Below are 19,704 nucleotides of genomic sequence, written 5' to 3' on the forward strand. Positions count from 1 at the left end.
ATGCACTTATTTCACTTGCCAAAAGTTTTAATTAAAAGTGTAGGATAATTCATGCTTTTAATTTTCTGGTTTGCTGTCAATGAGAATATTTAAATGTGATTGGCTAGCTATCCTTCACAATGACATCATTGCTGCTGGAGGCCAGGCGACCCCTTAACTTGATGCCACTTTCAAACTACCAGAAAATTGAGGCCCAAAATTGGAAACCTGCTGACTGGAAAACATAGAACATACAGCACAGTACAGGCCTTTTGGCCCTTAATGTTGTGCCGAGCTATGTCCAAACCAAGATCAAGCTATCCCACTTCCCATCATTCTAGTGTGTTCCATGTGCCTATCCAATAACCGCTTGAAAGTTCCTGAAGTGTCCGACTCCACTATCACAGCAGGCAGTGCATTCACACCCCAACCACTCTGAGTAAAGAATCTACCTCGGACATTCCGCCTATATCTCCCACCATGACCCTTATAGTTGTGCCCCCTAGTAACAGCTCCATCCACCCCAGGAAATAGTCTCTGCACGTCCATTCTATCTATCCCCCTCATCGTCTTATAAACCTCTAAGTCGCCTCTCATCCTCCTGTCTAAAGAGAAAGGCCCTAGCTCCCTCAACCTTTCCTCATAAAACCTACCCTCCAAAGCAGGCAGCATCCTGGTAAATCTTCTCTGCACTCTCTCCAATGCTTCCACATCCTCCTTTTAGTGAGGTGACCAGAACTGCACACAGTATTCCAAATGTGGTCTCACAAATGAGTGCATTATGAAGAGCTTACCTGAAGCAGCACTGCTCAGGTATCTCAGCAAAGCCAGTGACGCTACACTGGTGCGGGATGGTGTGTACTTGCTCCCTTCACTAGCTTCCTCCATTGTTAGCGGATTATTCTTTGGGGGTTGAGGCAGAGCCACCATGTAGAGACCAGCACTGCGACCATTGGGTGGAGGGTGGTGATAGGGGACAATGGGCTGAGGTGGGGATGGTGGAAGAGAGGGGAAAATGTCAGGCAGAGGGATCAGGGGAACGGAAATGATGTCAGGCAAAGAGGAGACTGAGGGTGGGAAAACTGGAGCCCAAGGTCAAGGACAGGAACACAGACGAAGTAGGGGGTGGAATGGGATCTACATGAATTGGAGAGGAAGCACGCGATTCAGGTAAATGTCTGGGGGTAGGGTTATTGTGATAAAAAATGAAAGGCTTGATTAAATACTCTTGAAAATGGAAGTCAACATCAACAGTTAACATCTTTAAAATGTGTTATCAATGTCATGTTTCCTTCCTGGTTCTTGGGCCTTGAGTTTATTCCATCACAATTACAGTTCTTTGTAATTGTGTAACAATTATTTGGGGATGGCGCTGTGGTTAGCACTGCTGTCTCACAGTGCCAGGGACCCAGGTTTGACTCTGACCTTGCTCACTGTCTGTGTGGAGTTTGCACGATCTCTCCATGTCTGTGTGGGATTCCACCGGGTGCTTCCGTTTCCACCCACATTTCAAAGATGTGCGGATTAGCTTGATTGGTCATGATAAATTGCCCCTTGGTGTCAGGGAGACTAGGAGGGTAAATCTGAGGGGTTAGGGGGATCGGACGAGGAGGGTAAATCTGTGGGGTTGGGGGATAGGACGAGGAGGGTAAACCTGAGGGGTTACACTGATAAGACCTGGGGTGGGATTGTTGTCGTTGCAGGCTTGAAGGGCCAAATGGCCTCCTTCTGTACTGTAGCTTCTATGAATGATTAATTTCCCCTATTCAGATGCCAAAACTCTGTGCTGATGTTTATAGTTTGCTTGCCTTTGTAACTGAAAGAGAAACACAATGAGGGCCTTCTCTTTCTGTCTCTCTCTCTCTCACACACACTCACTTACTCTTTGTTGTCTGTCTAATCATACCTAAAGAGAAAGACTTAACCCATTACCTGAGGGATGGTATGATTCTGATCCAGTTTCTGTCTTTTGACTGCACATGGACTAACTAGTTCTGGAGGTTGTAAATAGCCTTTTACATATCAGATGACGAGAAAGTAATTTGAAACTTCCCATACAAGTTTTGAATCAGCAGTGAAACCAGTTATTCTGAGTGGGGTGAAAGGGAAGTCTTGCGTGGATAAGGTGGGCAGGAGAATTTTGAGAGACCTGCACAAGGAAGGTAAAGAGAGAAATGTTCCCGTACACTCCCTGCCAATAATAATCATGCAACAAGGTTTAAGTTTATTTGTTAGTGGCACAAGCAAGCTTACATTAACACTGCAGTGATGTTACTGTAAAAATCCCCCAGTTGTCACATTCTGGCCCCTGTTAGGGTACACTGAGGGAGAATTTAGCATGGCCAATGCACCTAACTAGCACGTCTTTTGGGCTGTGGGAGGAAACCGGAGCACTCGGAGGAAACTCATGCAAACACAAGGAGAATGTGCAGACCCCACACAGACAGTGACCCAAGCTGGGGTCTCAAACCTGGGTCCCTGGTACTGAGAGGCAAAAGTGTCAACCACAGTGCCACCATGCTGCCCAGGAAGAATGAGAAATATGAAGGAGCAGAAAGATGTTCGTACGTAACATTAAAATGGAGAAAGACAGAAGGCGAAACAGTAGACTAGGAGAGAGGCTGAGAAGGTATGAATAAACATTTTATTCAAGGTTTTCGGCACATGCATCCTTTTCTCCCTCTTGAAGCCAGTGAGACAGACCACCAACCAGTATCTCATTCAAAACGCTATTCTTGTGTGTGAACCAATCTAATGAGCTTCAGCAGGTACCTTGATCTTTTAAAGATATTGTAGCTGTACCTAACTGCGTTTTCACCAAATGTTCACATTGAGCAGTTTCCAGACGGGGTCAGTGTATGTGGATTAGCAGTGGAGTGCAGATGTTGATTAGAACATTTTAGCTATCCAGGCAGAAACCAGCTAACTCTGTACCTACTGGAGCTTGAGTCAGGAATTTTCTGGTTTGAGAGAATTATTTTACTTAATTGGAAATGAGACCTTAGTTACAGTATTATCATAATTGTTAAATATTCCATTCACAAAACCTTCACCTCTGCTAAATACTCCCTGTAATGGAAGATTCTTGTACCTAATATTCCATAGCTACTACAGTTCCAATTACAGCAGACTTCTTCTGGCTGTGATAAAATCATTATTTTCTTCCTGGAATGTGATCAAAGCTGACAAGGACTGCATTTATTGTCCATCTCTAATTCTAGTTGAAAAGGTGGTGATGTGCCTGCCACTTTCTCAAATCATGGAAGTCCTTGGGTTGAGTATTATGGGGCCTATAACAGTAGGCTGGAAGGTGGGAGGAGGCCTAAAAGTTCAGGAGAGAGGTTAGGGGTGGAGTGCCTGTAGCCCTCCTGGCACCATTGCTTTGGTTTGGAACATGGAGGACAGCCTCCTGCCCTGATGCCAGTCATGCCACTTAAACAACCAATTAAGTGCATTGTCATGCCAGCAGCAAGTAGGCCCTCTGCTACCTGCAGATCCTGATGAAGCCTGCAGCCTCCCTAAAGGCGTGAGGGATAGACCCTCCTAATCAGGAGCTCTTTGACCCATAGAAGGTAGCAATGATCGCCCTCATGGTAAAATGCCCTCCTGCCCTCACTAATCAGCTGCCCTCCCTCCCCCACTCACTTGGGGTCTGTCTGATTCACCCCAGTGACCACCACCCGCCTCCCCCCCCAAACTCCAATCACCTTGCTTCAAGGGTTGTGTCTATGCCTAAATCCCCTGGTTGTGTACAGTCCCAATAATAGTCACCACTCCCAGTAACACTGGCTGGGACTGAAGGGCCAGTAGCTTTTGGTGGTAAGTTCTCATTCTTTAAAGGAACAGGGGCCCAAAAGGCCATCCCTGAGCTACTAGATTGCCAGCAAATCTGACCGGGGTTAACCCAAATGCTAAAGAAGTGGGGGTGTTGCCCCTGGTTTTCTGGCCCAGCCTCAGGATCACTGCTACTCTGACAAAATCCAGCCCCTTACGGTAGACTTGACAGTGAGTAGAGTTTGGAGGACGTCACAGCTGAGCCTGATCCAACCATTTACTTCAGCCCACACAAGTGCACTTTTTGTAGGGATCTCAGTGATGGAGAATAAGAGAAAAGAGGTTGGCTAACTTTCTTTCTTTCTCCTTCCAATGTACAATCAGTGCCTTTCCATGTTCGGTGTTTTTATGGTCTCATGGTTAATGAACCTTTTGAGGAAGCTCACAAACAGCTGCTTAGAAACAGAAAGGTGGAGCTGGACATTTAGAAATTGATCAGTTAGAAGAAAATCTGCAAAAGATTTGTACTGTTTGTAAATATTCCTTTTAATGTGAAATTCCTTTTACTCTTTTACTCTTTTACTTTTTTACTCTTTTACTTTTTTACTCTTTTACTTTTTTACTCTTTTACTTTTTTACTTTTTTACTCTTTTACTTTTTTACTCTTTTACTTTTTTACTCTTTTACTATAGAGGAACTGTGGAAGTACAGATACTGAGTATAAATGGTTCATTATGGTGTCATTCCATTCTGAGTACAATACAAACATCAAATGATTATGACAATGATTATTACCTGTAAATCAGTAATCTATATTCTCTCCAACGTGGCTGATTGCTGGTTGCAACACTACTATTCAAAAAAGTGCAAATTAAATAGGGATTAATCTTCTCTGCCATTGCTGAACTCTTTCTAATGGTGTGTATAATGCTTAAATTGTCTCTGCAAAAATTAAGACAGAATTTTGCCCCAAAAGTTGCTGTGCACACAAACAATGAAGATTTAAGTACAAGAATGAGCAAATTAATTTGTAAAGTCATACGCATCTATCAGTACCAATTAAGTGCACAGTAAAATTGTCTCTGAAGTGAGACCTATATAATGTGATTTACACTGTGGTGCAATAATGTTGGATCTCATCAGTGGGATTCACAGCAGTATTAATTTGAGGTTAATTAAATACAATACTTTCCTTGCTAAAAAGTCCCAGTCTGAAGGTCTGTGAGTAGCTGCGTAATAAGCTCATTGTCTGACTGCAGAATGTATGTGTACTTAATCCTTTTGGGTACTGGGCAAAATGAACCTATTATCAGAATGGTCAGTGGTTGTTATCAAGGTACATGTGGGAGGCATAATAATTATGGTTTCAATGTGTTGATCTTTATTGCACAAGATTGAATTCCTTATCAGTTTCCCGCAGTCAGTGTTGAGTTGTTTGTAGCAGCTCCAAAAGAAATGTACCAGAAACTAGATGAAACAAAAATCATTAGTGCAGGGAATCACTCGGTCGTTTATTTAGTTAAAGACTAGACCATAATACATCAGCAAAATAAATTTAAAATTATAATTAACACAAGAGTAAATTGGAATGGTATATAAACATGGCATTTCAGCGTATACACTAATCATTCCATTCAGCCCCAGCAACTGCATGTTTGCGCAAAATCCTGTGAATTACATGCCTGACCTCATTCAGTTTTTATGGGTAGGGAAAGCCTTGGATCTGCCATTTCCAAGGTTCTTGTTCATTCACACTAGCTGCTTGAAGGTTTGCTTAGTTTCGAGGTCTGTCCCTTTACAGTGGGGTCGAAGTGGAAATCTTTGCCTGGGATGAGACACAGATGCTGAGTGCAGGTAGTGGTGAAAAGGTGGAGTGCGCAAGGTATTTGAGCGATACTGATGTCCTTCATCTGCGCTTTGTTTACGTGTTAATTGTAGGATTCCCAGGAATTTATTCCTTGCCTGTTTTCTCTGTGGGAAGTTTGCAAAGCAGGGGCTGGGAAGAGGTGTTGGGGGAAGAGTTACTGAAAGATTGTTTCCATCTGTACAATTGGTGAAAGTAAAATCATCCCAGTCTGTCCGAAGAGATCTGCCAAGTACAGTAAATGCTAATGTATAACTTAACCTTTTTGAAGCCTCAAAATCCCTCCACATATGGGGTTCAACTTGGACACTGAGTATAAAAGTGTGTGTGGATGAGTGCCCACCCTCTGTATATTTGCCACAAGGGGCCTGCTCTGTAGGTGTGTGTTGTAAGCTCAGTCGTATTTCCATAACACAGCCTGTATTAACTGCTGGATCCCTTTCATTCGGCCCCTGTAAGTAAAATATCCCCTCATTGGGGTGAAAAATTGATAATGACTAATAATGTGAGTATGACATGTGACTAAGAAGGGGGGCTGGCAACTTATGCGCTGGATATATACAAAAGCATGATTTTTGGACCGGAAAAATTGGGTCATCAGAAGATGCATAGGATCCCTACAGTGCAGAAGGAGGCCAATCAGCCCTTTGATTCTGCACTGACTCTCCAACAGAGCATCTTATCCTGCCCTACCCCCACAATCCCACACATTTACCCCGCTAATCTCCCTAACCTGCACATCTTGGGACACCAAAGGGCAATTTAGCATGGCCAATCCATCTATTGAGCACATCTTTTAGACTGTGGGATGAAATCAGAGCACCCGGAGGAAACCCATGCAGGTGCAGGGAGAACGTGCAAACTCCACGCTGTCACCCAAGGCTAGAATTGAACCCCGGGCCCCTGGTGATGTGGGGCAGCAGTGCAAACTGCTGTGCCACTCTATTTAATGTTATAGTTCCAAGGGTTTCCACAGAGGAATGTTGGACAAGATTTCTTGAGTGTTTGTTTACTTTGTATTTACTGACAAATGATTGTTACCAACCACTGTCTTACCAACTTAATGGCTGGGATCATCCCAACCGAGTAGTGCAGCAGGCCTGGCGATATCAGTGGGGGGGGGCCTGCAACATGACTATATTTTTAGACATAATCAGCCCCATGCCTAAAATGGGTGTAAGGCTGATTAGCATATTGAAATTGCCATTTCTGCATGATTAGCAAGCTCAGGACGGTGGTTTCCAGGCCTGCTGGTGTCATTGCCTCCCACCAGGAGAGGTTCCAACCAGTGGGGATTAAAATTGGTCCCCATCAAAGGGGATCAGATGCGATCACTGTGCTGGTGGTGACAGAAGACATTGAGGCCACTCCTAGAGGTTGGGGGCCAGGGTATGTGTCCTTGGGCAGTGCCAGCCCCACACACTGGCAGTGCCAGCCTGGCACAACCAGGGGTGGAGCCAGAGGGGGCGTGGCATAATGAATGGCGGGGTTTACGGGGGCGCTGATCGGTGGTGGTGTTGGCGGGGTCACCGCTGCACAATCTGCAATGGGATCGGTGGGAGGAGGTGCAATGGGAGAGGGAGGGAGGGAGGAGGCTGCACATGGTGGGGAGATCGGGGCTGGGCAGGGGGTAGAAGATGGTCCGCGATCGCGGGGGTCAGCTGGCAATCAGAGGGGGAGGGTGTTGGGAAGCAATTGGTAGGCCAGCGATCAGGCGGCTGATGGTGGGGGTGGGGGGGGCGGCGGTGGTAGGCAGCGTGTATGTGGCAGTCTCCCCACTGATAAGCTGACGTATGTACAGTGGCCCACTCAGCACTATGCTACCGGCCTCTCAAGCGGGTTGAGGCCCCACCTCCCACTTGTCGACATGATTCACCCCCCCCCCCCACCCCCCCCCGAGGCACTCAGAGCACCGGAGATTCGTTCCATTAATATGCCCAAAAAATGGGCAGGAAAAGCTCCCGTTTTCCCACCTAGAATAGAATCCCTACAGTGCAGAAAGAGGCTATTCGGCTCATTGAGCCTGCACTCACAACAATCCCAACTAGTCCCTATCACCAGAACGCCACATATTTACTCTGCTGGTCCCCCTGACACCTGAGGGGCAATTTGGCATGGCAATCAACCTAACCCTCACATCTTTGGACTGTAGGAGGAAACCAGAGCACCCGGAGAAAACCCACACAGACACAGGGAGAATGTGCAAACGCCACACACAGTGACCTAAGCCGGGAATCAAACCCCGGTCCCTGGAGCTGTGAGGCAGTAGTGCTAACCACTGTGCCACTCTGTGCCTGTGAAAGAATCCTGGCCAACATCATTTCCTAGGAATTTTATTTTCAAAAGTCCTGATTGAAGATACCAATACAATCTATAAACTGTAATTCCCGTTAGCAAATTAAAATGAAAATCGCTTTTTTGTAAGATCCATGACAAACAACTGTCTAGGGTGGAGCAGGGAAACAAAGAAATATATCCTTAACTTTGGATTGCAGCTGGTAAGCAAAAGGCTGGAAGTAACAGCATGGCATAGAAGTGTATGTGGAAGTTCTATATGCAACTGCAGAATATTGCTATTGTAACCATTAGCAAGTATCTTTTATTGAAGAATGCAAGGAAAGCAGTTGGAGACCAGAAAACAGAAGAAACTACAGTGTGTTACACTGCTCCACACAGTCAGCTAGGTACAGTAGGGGAGCAGGACTTTGTTAGGCTTAAAGCCAGAGGAACTGAGCTGTGCAACTAGTCGATACAAAGACCCTGGGGGAAGATAAGCATCTATGCTACACGACTGGTAGGGAAGGTTGGCCATGTCCTCCCGGCCTAATGCAATAAGATCCTTCCAAATGCCCAGAGGAATCCATGGTTTTACCATCCATTCTTCAATTTCAGAGGTAATTAAAATTGGCAGCAGCAGAGGGAGTTTTAACAAATTACACTCTCAAAGTACATTAATGAATCTACCAACAGTTTTGTAGATTACCTAAATAAGAATGGTTATCAAGTGGTCCATATTCAAATGGTATGTGACCCCTGCCAGAAAATAACTCACACTTCTTGTGCGCTTGCTGTTTCATTATGACTGAATCAATTAAGCACAATTAAACATGGCAGAGGATCATTGAAGGAAGAGGAATCGTAGCATCTTGAACAGATAGAATACACTGTGCAACCACGGCTGATATATCTTCACAATTGCTGTATACCACCAAAGGTTGTGTACATTAGAATCAACTCTCACAACACCAGTTAAAGTCCAACAGGTTTATTTGGAATCGCGAACTTTTAGAGCACTGATCCTGAAGGAGCAGCGCTCTGAAAGTTTGTGATTCCTAATAAACTGGCTGGACTCTATCCTGGTGTTGTGAGACTTCTTACTGTGCCCACCCCAGTCCAATGTTGGCATCTCCACCTTTTATATCATCAGTGAGTGACATTGAAATATTAAAGCAATGTTTCAGATATTTACATTGGCTGGAGGAAGTCATTCCAATATTGATCACCTTCATTAAGCTTCATTCCACCAGTATGCTGCCTCTTGCAGAATATTGTCCCAAATTGAGACTTCGCCATGGACTTCAATAAAGAGATTTAGCAAAGAGTGGAAGGTAGAGGTGAGCTACTGCAGTGGGGCAAGTAGGTGTGGGACATACTCACTGGGCAGAGTTCTGCATTTCTCCAGTATAACTTTGAGATTTACAAAATAGAATCACACAATTGCGATTAATTCTAGTTATGTTGTCTGCATTTTTATCTGTGTTTGTCTACCCTCTAATGAGATTGCAAGGTGCATTACAAGTGACAGAATTTAATTTAGCGACTGACTACATGTGATGGTTCAATGTTTCTCGTGTGAGTTTTCAATTGCCTTACTGATCTTTTTTTAAGTACCTTGATGATTTGTTAATTTGTATGTACTGTGTGTCCACATGTCTCTCACTTCTGTGCTCCTAAGCCTGAGGGACTAATGTTCTATTGCCATGGCAATTGAATGGTGGGCAGCTTGGAACTATTATATTAATGCTACAACAGTGGTAAAAACTCCGTGTATAGATGCTCAAGTGTTAGCTATGCTGTAGGAAGGTTATGTATTAGTTCAAAACTACCACTATTGTCACTTAAGTTTTCTTGTGCCTCTGCTCACATGCTACAGTCAGAGATCTTCGCTGTATGAGGCGCAATGATCATAGAATCCCCAAAGTGCAGAAGGAGGCCATTCAGCCCATTGAGTCTGCACTAACCACAATCCACAGGCCCTATTCCTGTAACCCCACATATTTGCGCTGCTAATCCTTCTGATACTAGGGTCAATTTAGCATGGCCAATCAACCTAACCGGCACATCTTTGGATCAGTTTTAGTATTCTATGATGCATGTGGATGAGGTCTTTCAACCCCCATCCTGTTAATTGAATGCACTGTTTGAGAGTCAAAGTCAACCATGGTTGCTTTTTGAAGTGTGGGCTTTAAAGCATCCACAACAGCAGTGACATGGGAGGTGTCCATGACCTGTGTAAATCACTACGACTGCAGTTACTATTAACGTTGCCCGTTCTGAAAGGCAGGCTGTGGACCCAAGTGTCTTCTTGACATTGTGCAGGAGTCCTAAAGTCCCCTATTGAAAAGCAGGCACACTGGCAGTGTGCATCCTGAGGCAATGCAAAAGAAGCATTGACATATACTGCAGGACTGTTCACGTCCCCTTAGCAACGGACGCAGCTGTGTTCCCTTCATCACCTGTGCTCCCCACCTTGCGATGTTTCATCTACATCGCTGCATGATGACTGTGGAGTGAGTGGATCAGGGTTGCTGAATGATTCATGTGCCACTTATGGTGTTTGGTGCCCTGGTGAATGCTATTCAGCTGTGCTGGAAGATCACGGCCTTTCCTCTTCACGAAGAGAGCACGTAGAACATAATTAGCAACGGAGCACACCACCCAACCGTGTATCTTCTTTTCATTGCATGAAGTATCAGCACTTGCTGCACATGAAGTATTGGGATCACCTGCCCACACACTTGGGATTTAAAACCAAATGTGTGACAAGTGAACCTCAGGCTAGGTCTGGAGTTCACGTTTTTAAAATTCTGATCTTTGTAGGAGAATGACCTTTGAAATATTTGTTTCTGGATCTGCCTGCCTACAATTGATGGCACAGTGGCACACTGGTTAGCACTGCTGCCTCTCAGCGCCAGAGACCCGGGTTCAGTTCCAGCTTCAGGCCACTGTCTGGGTGAAGTCTGCACAGGGAGGGTGCGAGGGTAGGTGATGTTAGGAGGTCTACAGTTAAGGATAGGGTACAGGTAAGGGAAGAGGCTGAGGATGCCCCAAGTGGTGGCGTTACGGCAAATAGGGTCCAGAAGAAGGCTGGGATGAAAGCGCTTTATCTGAATGCACGAAGCATTCGGAATAAAGTGGATGAGCTGGTGGCGCAGATCGACACAAATGGATACGATCTGGTGGCCATTACAGAGACGTGGCTGCAAGGTGACAGGGACTGGGAGATGAATGTACAGGGCTATCAAGTGTTTAGGAAGGATAGGCAGGAGGAAAGAGGGGGTGGCGTAGCTCTGCTGATTAAGGACAGCATCAAGGTGGTAGCAAGGGATGATATCGGAGCCAAAGAGCAGAACGTGGAATCGTTGTGGGTGGAGATTAGGAACAGCAAAGGGAGGAAGACGCTGGTGGGTGTCGTCTATAGGCCCCCGAATAATGATCTGGAGGTGGGGCGGGCTGTTAACGCGCAAATAAGTGCGGCGTGCAGGAATGGGACGGCAGTAGTTATGGGGGATTTCAATCTGCATATTGATTGGTCGACCCATGTTGGACGAGGTGGGCTCGAGGAGGAGTTCTTGGAATGCTGCCGGGATAGTTTCCTGGAACAGTGTGTGTTGGAGCCGACGAGGGAGCGAGCTATCTTGGATCTGGTGCTATGTAATGAGGCGGGTAGAATTAGGGACCTTGAGGTGAAGGATCCTCTTGGAGAGAGTGATCATTGTATGGTGGAGTTTCTGTTGCAGATGGAGGAGGAGAAAGTGGGTTCCCGGACACGTGTCCTTTGTTTGAATAGAGGGGAGTATGGTAGGATGAGAGAAGAATTGGCGAATGTGGACTGGGGGAGCGCGTTGGAAGGTAGGTCTGCTGAGGAGCAGTGGAGGATCTTTAAGGAGATCTTTCTTGGTGCTCAGCAGAAATTTATTCCGATGGTTAAAAAGGACAGTAGGAAGAGAGGTAATAAGCCGTGGATAACGAAGGAGGTGAAGGAAAGTGTTAAATTAAAAGCGGAGGAATTTAGAGTAGCTAAGAGCAGTGGGCGAGAAGAGGATTGGGAAAGGTTTAAATGTCAACAAAGATTGACAAAAAAGTTGATAAAGGAGGGTAGAAGAAGCTATGAAGCTGGGCTAGCACTTAATATAAAAAAGGATAGCAAGAGTTTTTATAAATATATAAAAAGGAAGAGGCTGGCTAGGGTGAACGTTGGTCCCTTAGCGGATGAGAAAGGGGACCTAGTGGTAGGGGATGGGGATATGGCTAAGGTCTTAAATAACTTTTTTGTTTCTGTCTTCACGGAGGAGGACGTGAATAATTTGCCGGGTGTTAGCGATGGAAAGGTGGTAGGACTGGAGGGTCTTAATGACATTACTGTTACTAGAGAGGTGGTGCGCGACAGACTGGAGGGGCTGATTGTGGACAAGTCCCCAGGACCGGATGGAATGCATCCGAGGGTTCTGAAAGAAATGGCGGAGGTGATAGTGGATGCCTTGATGGTTATTTTCCAGACGTCGCTGGATTCCGGGGAAGTGCTGGAGGATTGGAAAACGGCTAATGTTACGCCGTTGTTTAAGAAGGGTGCCAGGCAAAAGGCGGGGAATTACAGGCCGGTTAGTTTAACGTCTGTGGTAGGTAAAATGTTAGAATCCGTCATTAAGGAGGAAATTGCGAGGCATCTTGAAGGGAATTGCTTGATAGGGCAGACGCAACACGGTTTCATTAAAGGGAAGTCGTGTCTGACCAATTTACTGGAGTTCTATGAGGATGTGTCTAGGGTGGTGGATAGAGGAGAGCCGGTGGATGTGGTCTTTCTGGATTTTCAGAAGGCGTTTGATAAGGTACCTCACAAGAGGTTACTGCAGAAGGTCAGAGGACATGGAGTTGGGGGTAGGGTGTTAGCGTGGATAGAGGATTGGTTGTCAAATAGGAGGCAGAGAGTGGGGGTCAATGGGTGCTATTCGGATTGGCGGTTGGTGACTAGTGGGGTGCCCCAGGGGTCGGTGCTGGGGCCTCAGCTATTTACCATTTATATAGATGATCTGGAGGAGGGAACCGAGTGTAGGGTGTCGAAATTTGCTGATGACACCAAGATTGGGGGAAAGGCAAATTGTGCGGAGGGTGTGGAGAGTCTGCAGAAGGATCTAGATAGGCTGGGCGAATGGGCCAGGAAATGGCAAATGGAATTTAATGTTGGCAAGTGTGAGGTGGTCCACTTTGGTAGGAAGAATGGTAGGAAGGACTATTACTTACGTGGCGAAAAACTGCAGCAGGCGACGGTGCAGAGGGACCTCGGGGTCCTTGTGCATGAGTCGCAAAAACCCAGCCTGCAGGTGCAGCAGGTGGTCAGGAAGGCGAATGGGATGCTGGCCTTCATAGCGAGGGGGATTGAATATAAAAGTAGGGAGGTCTTGCTGCAGCTGTATAGGGCATTGGTGAGGCCGCAGCTGGAGTACTGTGTGCAGTTTTGGGCGCCGCACCTGCGCAAGGATATTTTGGCCTTGGAGGGAGTGCAGAGGAGGTTTACTAGGCTGATACCGGAGTTGAGGGGGTTGAACTATGAGGAGAGGCTGAATAAACTAGGCTTGTACTCGTTAGAGTTTAGAAGAATGAGGGGAGATCTCATTGAGACGTATAAGATGATGAATGGGATGGATAGGATAGAGGTGGAAAGACTCTTCCCGCTCAAAAAAGACAGTAGGACTAGGGGGCACAGCCTCAAGATAAAGGGGGGGCAGTTCAGAACGGAGTTGAGGAGGAACTTCTTCACTCAAAGGGTGGTGAATCTCTGGAATTCTCTGCCCGTTGAAGTGGTGGAGGCTGCCTCGCTAAATATTTTTAAGAAGCGGGTTGATGGGTTTTTGATAAGAGAGGGGATTAAGGGTTATGGGGAGAGGGCGGGAAAGTGGAACTGAGCCACGACAGATCAGCCATGATCTTATTGAATGGCGGGGCAGGCTCGAAGGGCCAGATGGCCTACTCCTGCTCCTATTTCTTATGTTCTTATGTTCTTATTCTCCCCATGCCTGTGTGGGTTTCCTTCAGGTGCTCCAGTTTTCTCAAAAGATGCTTGGGTTAGATTGATTGACCATGCTCAATTGCCCCTGAGTGTCAAGGGGGAATACAGTGTAAATATGTGGGGTTACAGGGATAGGGTCTGGGTGGAATTGTGGACAGTGCAGGCTCAATGAATTGCCTCCTTCCACAATGTAGGGAATCTGTGAAAACCAAAACCAGTTTCTTGTCCAAAGCTGATTGTAGGAAGTAAACTGATTGTTGTTTTCTTTCAGGTGAAGGTGATGGTACGGATTTGTCCTTCCCAAGGAGCCAATGATACATCAGAATCGATGTCTTTCCTGAAAGTGGACTCTCGCAAAAAGCAAATAACCCTGTATGACCCCTCAGTGAGCGGTCATTTCAGTTCTGCCCACAGACGGACCGCTGTTGCTGCTCCAAAAATGTTTGCGTTTGATGCAGTTTTTACCCAAGATGCCTCACAAGTGAGTGGAAGTGGAGGGAAAAAAGTCAATAGTTCCAAATTACTGGCTTGTATTAATGTTTTATTAATTTTGACTCATCAGTCCAAGAATGTGCAGGTTAGGTTAATTGGCCATGTTAAATTGCCCTTTGGCGTCCTGGGATTCGTGGGTTAGAGGGGTTAGCAGGGTAAGTGCGTGGGGTTGCGGGGAAAGGGCCTGGGTGGGATTGTTGTCAGTGTTGGCCTCCTTCTGCACTGCAGAGACTCTATGTGCACACGACAATCAGTGAATGTGTTTTATTTGCTTATCTTAAACATTTCTAGGCTGAAGTCTGCTCAGGAACAGTGGCAGAAGTCATTCAGTCTGTTGTGAATGGCGCAGATGGCTGCATATTTTGCTTTGGTCATGTCAAGCTTGGTAAGCTCCCAAATTTGTTACTGTTAATTACAATGTCAACCTGGTAATTACACGCTGTCAGCTATTGTAACAATAAACCTGATAGCATGTGACTGGATCAGAATTTCCTTTTCAATTACGGAGTAGACTCACTGAATTCGGTTTCTATAATCATTTCTTGAAATGTTAATAAGACAGTGGGAAGATTTAAAGTACAGCAGTTAGAATTAGATTTCCCATTTTTGCCATGTGCTGCTTTCCTTTAAGATACCAGGACTTCCTTGCAATGTTTAAATGTTGACCATTCCCCACCCACGCTACCCTTCCAGTCTCACTTCTCTTGCTCCAGCCCCAGAAAAAACAAACTCTTTGCCCCAAAACACTTTCAATCTCTCAACTTTCGCCATTCTTCACAATGCTTCTGCAGCTCCGAGTTTGCTCAACCATTCATTCACCTTCACCAGCAGAATTTTACATATCCTCTCCCCAGGCAGGTTCCGAGGCAGTGGAGGAGGGAGAAATGTAAAATTGCATGGACGAGATTCTTCTGAGATCTTGCCCGCCCTGATCCTGATGTAGTTTCACAGTGGGGCGGGCAGGACCTCAGACCACAAGACCATCTGTGCTCCTATTAAGGCCCTACGGGTGGCACAATGGTTAGCGCTGCTACCTCACAGCGCCAGGGAACCAGGTTCACTTCCAGCCTTGGGTGACTGTGTGGAGTTTGCACATTCTCCCCGTGTCTGCGTGGGCTTCCTCCCACAGTCCAACGATGTGTGGGTTAGGCTAATTGGCTATGCTATATATCAGCGGGATTAATAGGATAAATGTGTGGGGTTATGGGAATAGGGCCTGGGCGGGATTGTGGTAGGTACAAACCCAATGGGCCGAATGGCCTCCTTCTGTATTGCAGGGATTCTATGATTCTTTAATGGCTATTGAAGGGCCATTCCCACCTTCCTCCGTTTTTAGGCTGACGGGCTTCTGAAGGCTCCTTTCGATTTGGGCCCGCAGGGACCTGGGAGGTCCATTTCTCCCTCCCTCCCTCCCCCAGGCCTATTGCCCAATACCAAGATTGCACCCTGTCCCGCCCTCGAGTCCTGGTACTCAGCTTATGTGGTCTTGCAGCATAGGCTCCAGCATGGCACAGCAGTACCTCTTCTGGCCATTGCAGTGGTGTCCTCAGAAGGGCTGTGGAGTGATTGGCTGACAGCTCTCCAAAGTGGGATTGAAGTCCTACCTGCTGCCAATCAATGCTTAATTTAGTGTAAAATGGCAGTGGGCCTGTCAGAGTCAGCGGGAATGTATTATCCTGTTATTGGGGCTCTCAATCCCCTGCTAAAGCTACCCTGTGCTGAAGGTCACCATGCAAAGATAATCCCAGCATTATTTCTCCACCATCAACTGACACCTTGCACCGTTTTCCTTATCCCCTCCATCTTACATAATATGCAAAGAGCTTGAAGACATCTTCGTCACCAAGATTGATAACATAAGTTTAGCCGTCTCTGCTTGACTACCATGGCAAATCTCCTTAGGCTGCCTATGCCAAGTTCCAGGCCCTGACCCTGGACCTGATTTTCACTCGACTCCTGACCACCCAATCTTTACTGCATGACACTGGAAATGGTTTTCTTTCCCCAGGTACTATGCCAATCCTTTCAACATCTTCACCGCTCCTCAAAAACACCATCCTTGTTCTTTTTACAGCACCATTACCAACTATGTTTCCTCACCAGGGCCTCACCTACTAAACGTGCGGCCACTTTTCTTGAGCTCTGTGCTGGAACTTCTCCAGTCAGATTACTGCTTCTGCCACATCACTGAAACATCCCAGACTAACGTTACCAATCACGTCCTCTGTGACTGTGAACATAGTGCATTCACCTTCCTATTCCTGCTGAACATCGCTACAGACTTTGACATACTTGTCATACCTGCTCCTCAAATACCTCTGCTCCTTTGTCTAGCTGAGTCTTTTGTTGATGCCACTTTTATGCGTCAACAGAGCAATGGCTTTTCTTTCCATTCCTGCACCATTGCCTCTGGAACCTCCCCAAGGAACAATCTTTAGCTTCTTCCTGTTCCTTATCTGCATCTTATCCCTCAGCATTAATGGATCTGCTTCCATGTGTATGTTTTTACTATGTTAAAAGTGCTATATAAATGCAAATTGTGCACACCAGAAATGAGACTTGAACAGAAAATGAATTATTTATTATATATGAGCATTTAAATCTATTGCTGAATTTTCAACTGCAAATTTTTAAGCATAAAAATTACGTGATACGTAAACATGCTTTTCATGTCTTCCTTTCAGTATATCAAATATCCCACTCTAACCCTGACAACCAATGGGAACCTTGTAGACAGGGCTGTGGGATTCTGGATGATGTTTTCCTGATGGATTTGCACTGGCTATCATTTTGACATCCAGGTTTTCAGGAACATTGAGTCTGTCCAGTGCAGACTGGCCATTCCTTCTAGCAGTGTTGCTTAGTGTGATTCTCGGTTAATTTCAGATTGGGGCTGAAGTTACGTTATTGAACATGGATCTTTTTAGAACCTACACTAAGCTGCCAATTCCCAGAGTTCCAAGTGATGTGACCAATGGTGTGTGTGATCCGCACACAGGTGTAGCCCTCCCTCCGACCAACCAACCGACTGCATCCCGCCCCCCCCCCACCCCCTGCACCACCCCCTCCCCAGCAAGGTGATCTCTACTGCCTCTGTTTTTGACATGTGGAAATTTGTAATCAAGGGGATATTTAACAATATATCAGGTTGATTTAACCTGTCAGCAAGTTTTTATTTCTTGTTCATTTGGTCTGTAAAGGAATATTATTCCAGGTCCTGGGAATCTGGGGGAAGGGGGATTTCTGCAGAAATCTTGCACTTGTTATTGTGTGTTTGGCATTTCAGAAGGTGAGGAAGCTAGGAGAAGGTGACGGGGGTAAGGAAGTCGTCAGTACAGTAGTGGGAGCTGATCTTAGTTCAGAAGATTGAGTTGTAGACTAATTTGGGTAGAGAAATGAGCCTGGATTCTTCCAAAAAAATTCTAACTCTCCAATTTATGTGAAAACTCATGTGAAACTCCCACTGGCTTTTTTAGCGAGATTTCCAGGATGGATTTCTAACACACTCTATGCATCACAGAGTTCCCGAGCGAGATTCATTCTGAAAATCAGGGGTGGGGCCTATTCCTACTGGAGAGGCCAACAGCATAGTACTGAGCGGGCCACTGCATGTGCGCTGATCTGTCAGTGTCAAGATTGGCACATGTGCAATAGCTCTACGTTGCTGGCCCCCCGATCCCTGGCCAGCCTCCCATCACTGGCCTCCTGGACCTCCCCTGGGGAAGTGCTAATGTCCCCACTTCCTGGCCAGGCCCAATCACTGTGTCCTTCTTCCTCCCTTTTGACATCGATCGTGAATGCAGAGTGGCAGTGGGACCTCCCCGCTCCCACTGGTCGGCCCTATCCCCTCTTGTCCTGTCCCTTTGGCACTGCTCTATGCCCTGTGGGCAGTACCAAGATGACTCTTGGGCACTGTCAGTTGGCCCATGCCAGGGAGCCAGGCTTGGGCTTCTCAAGGGGCACCCCTTATTCCCACCCCCCCCCCCCGCCAACCTCCTGTGATGACCTCATGGCTTCCCTTCCCGCCAGCGGGGTTGGACTGTCTGTTCCCCGTTTGTTTTTGTACAGAGCAATAGTAAACCCCGCTGGAGTGATCCAGTCCTGGCGGTGGGGGAGAAGCAATTGGGCCTGGAGACTTCAGTCCCAGGCTGCTAGTGACATTGAAATCAGGAGCTGATGATGCTCAAGATTTGTGCTGGGAGGCTCACGAAATGACCTCCGCTGATGTCTCCCAGCCTGTTGCACTACTCGAGCAGTGCAGGGGGCTGGGAGAGTCGCCCTCAAGAACCTTTTCTGCACTGGTCTTGATGGATGGTGGGAGAAAGGTAGTGGGATTTCCCCCCCACCCCCAGCCCCACTGCCCCAACCACCTTATCCCCAATGAGGGTGGCAACAAAAGTGCTAATCCTTGCCATTAGGATTAATAGAATTATCTGTATCAAATGCAGATTCCTCTTAAGCTTCACTTGTCCGGTGATCTCCAGAGCTCTGCCCCGTGTCGTTTTCATGGGGCTTCTTTTGCTGAAAGCCTCGCTGCAGACTAACTGAGTCAGTGTTTTGACAGGCATCCCACTAGCCTCCACTAGTAAGCAACTTCCTTTTGTGGCTGGAGAGTATACTTGGAGAACAGCTGGGCATAAGACACATGATCTTGCTAACAATCACAGTCGCACATTAATATACAGGAATTAAGAACGGTGTGCTTGATCTTATGACACTTATTAAATCAATTCTGTAACTGAGTATTCAGACACGTAATACTGACATTGTACTGTGCATGTCCATTCATTTAACTATGTCCCTATATCTTTACCCTTGAGATGGGACACTGATAGGTATAGTGGTTAGCCCTCACAGCGCTAGGGATTTGGATTTGATTCCCGGTTTGGGTCGCTGTCTGTGTGGAGTTTGCACTTTCTCCCCATATCTTTGTGGGTTTCCTCTGGGTGCTCCAGTTTCCTCCCGTACTTCAAAGATGTGCAGGTTTGATGGATTGGCCATGGCAAATTGCCCATTAGTGTCCAAAGAGTGTGCAGTTTAGATGGGTTAGCCATAGTAAGTGTGTGGGATTATGGGAATAGGATGGGGGAAAGGACCTGGGTAAAATACCTTGCCAGAGAAGTGGTGCAGACTTGATGGGTTGAATGGCCTCCTTCTGTGCTGTAGGGATTCTATTCTATGATAAGTAAATGCTTGGGAAGGTTTTCCTGAACCGTGCTAGTTAGAAATCCAATGGCAACCCCACGGAAATGGTGGGAAATAGCGTACTATCTCATTTCTGCTCCCAATCTAGCCTTTGTATGCCTTT

At 46.3% G+C, this 19,704-nt stretch overlaps 1 protein-coding gene across 2 annotated transcripts in view; it reads left to right on the forward strand.

Moving 5' to 3' along the window:
* LOC145352569 (kinesin-like protein KIF26A) overlaps positions 1–19,704 on the forward strand; it is a 213,028-nt gene that overhangs the window by 154,872 nt on the left and 38,452 nt on the right. For both annotated transcript variants that reach the window (XM_080202601.1, XM_080202602.1), the window contains exons 6-7: positions 14,176–14,385; positions 14,688–14,781. In XM_080202601.1, coding sequence (XP_080058727.1) covers positions 14,176–14,385; positions 14,688–14,781 — 304 coding nt within the window. The remainder of the gene's footprint in view (positions 1–14,175; positions 14,386–14,687; positions 14,782–19,704) is intronic.

Source organism: Carcharhinus amblyrhynchos, chromosome 14, assembly GCF_965287045.1.
Source record: "Carcharhinus amblyrhynchos chromosome 14, sCarAmb.v2.hapA, whole genome shotgun sequence".
Classification (NCBI taxonomy): Eukaryota; Metazoa; Chordata; class Chondrichthyes; order Carcharhiniformes; family Carcharhinidae; genus Carcharhinus; species Carcharhinus amblyrhynchos.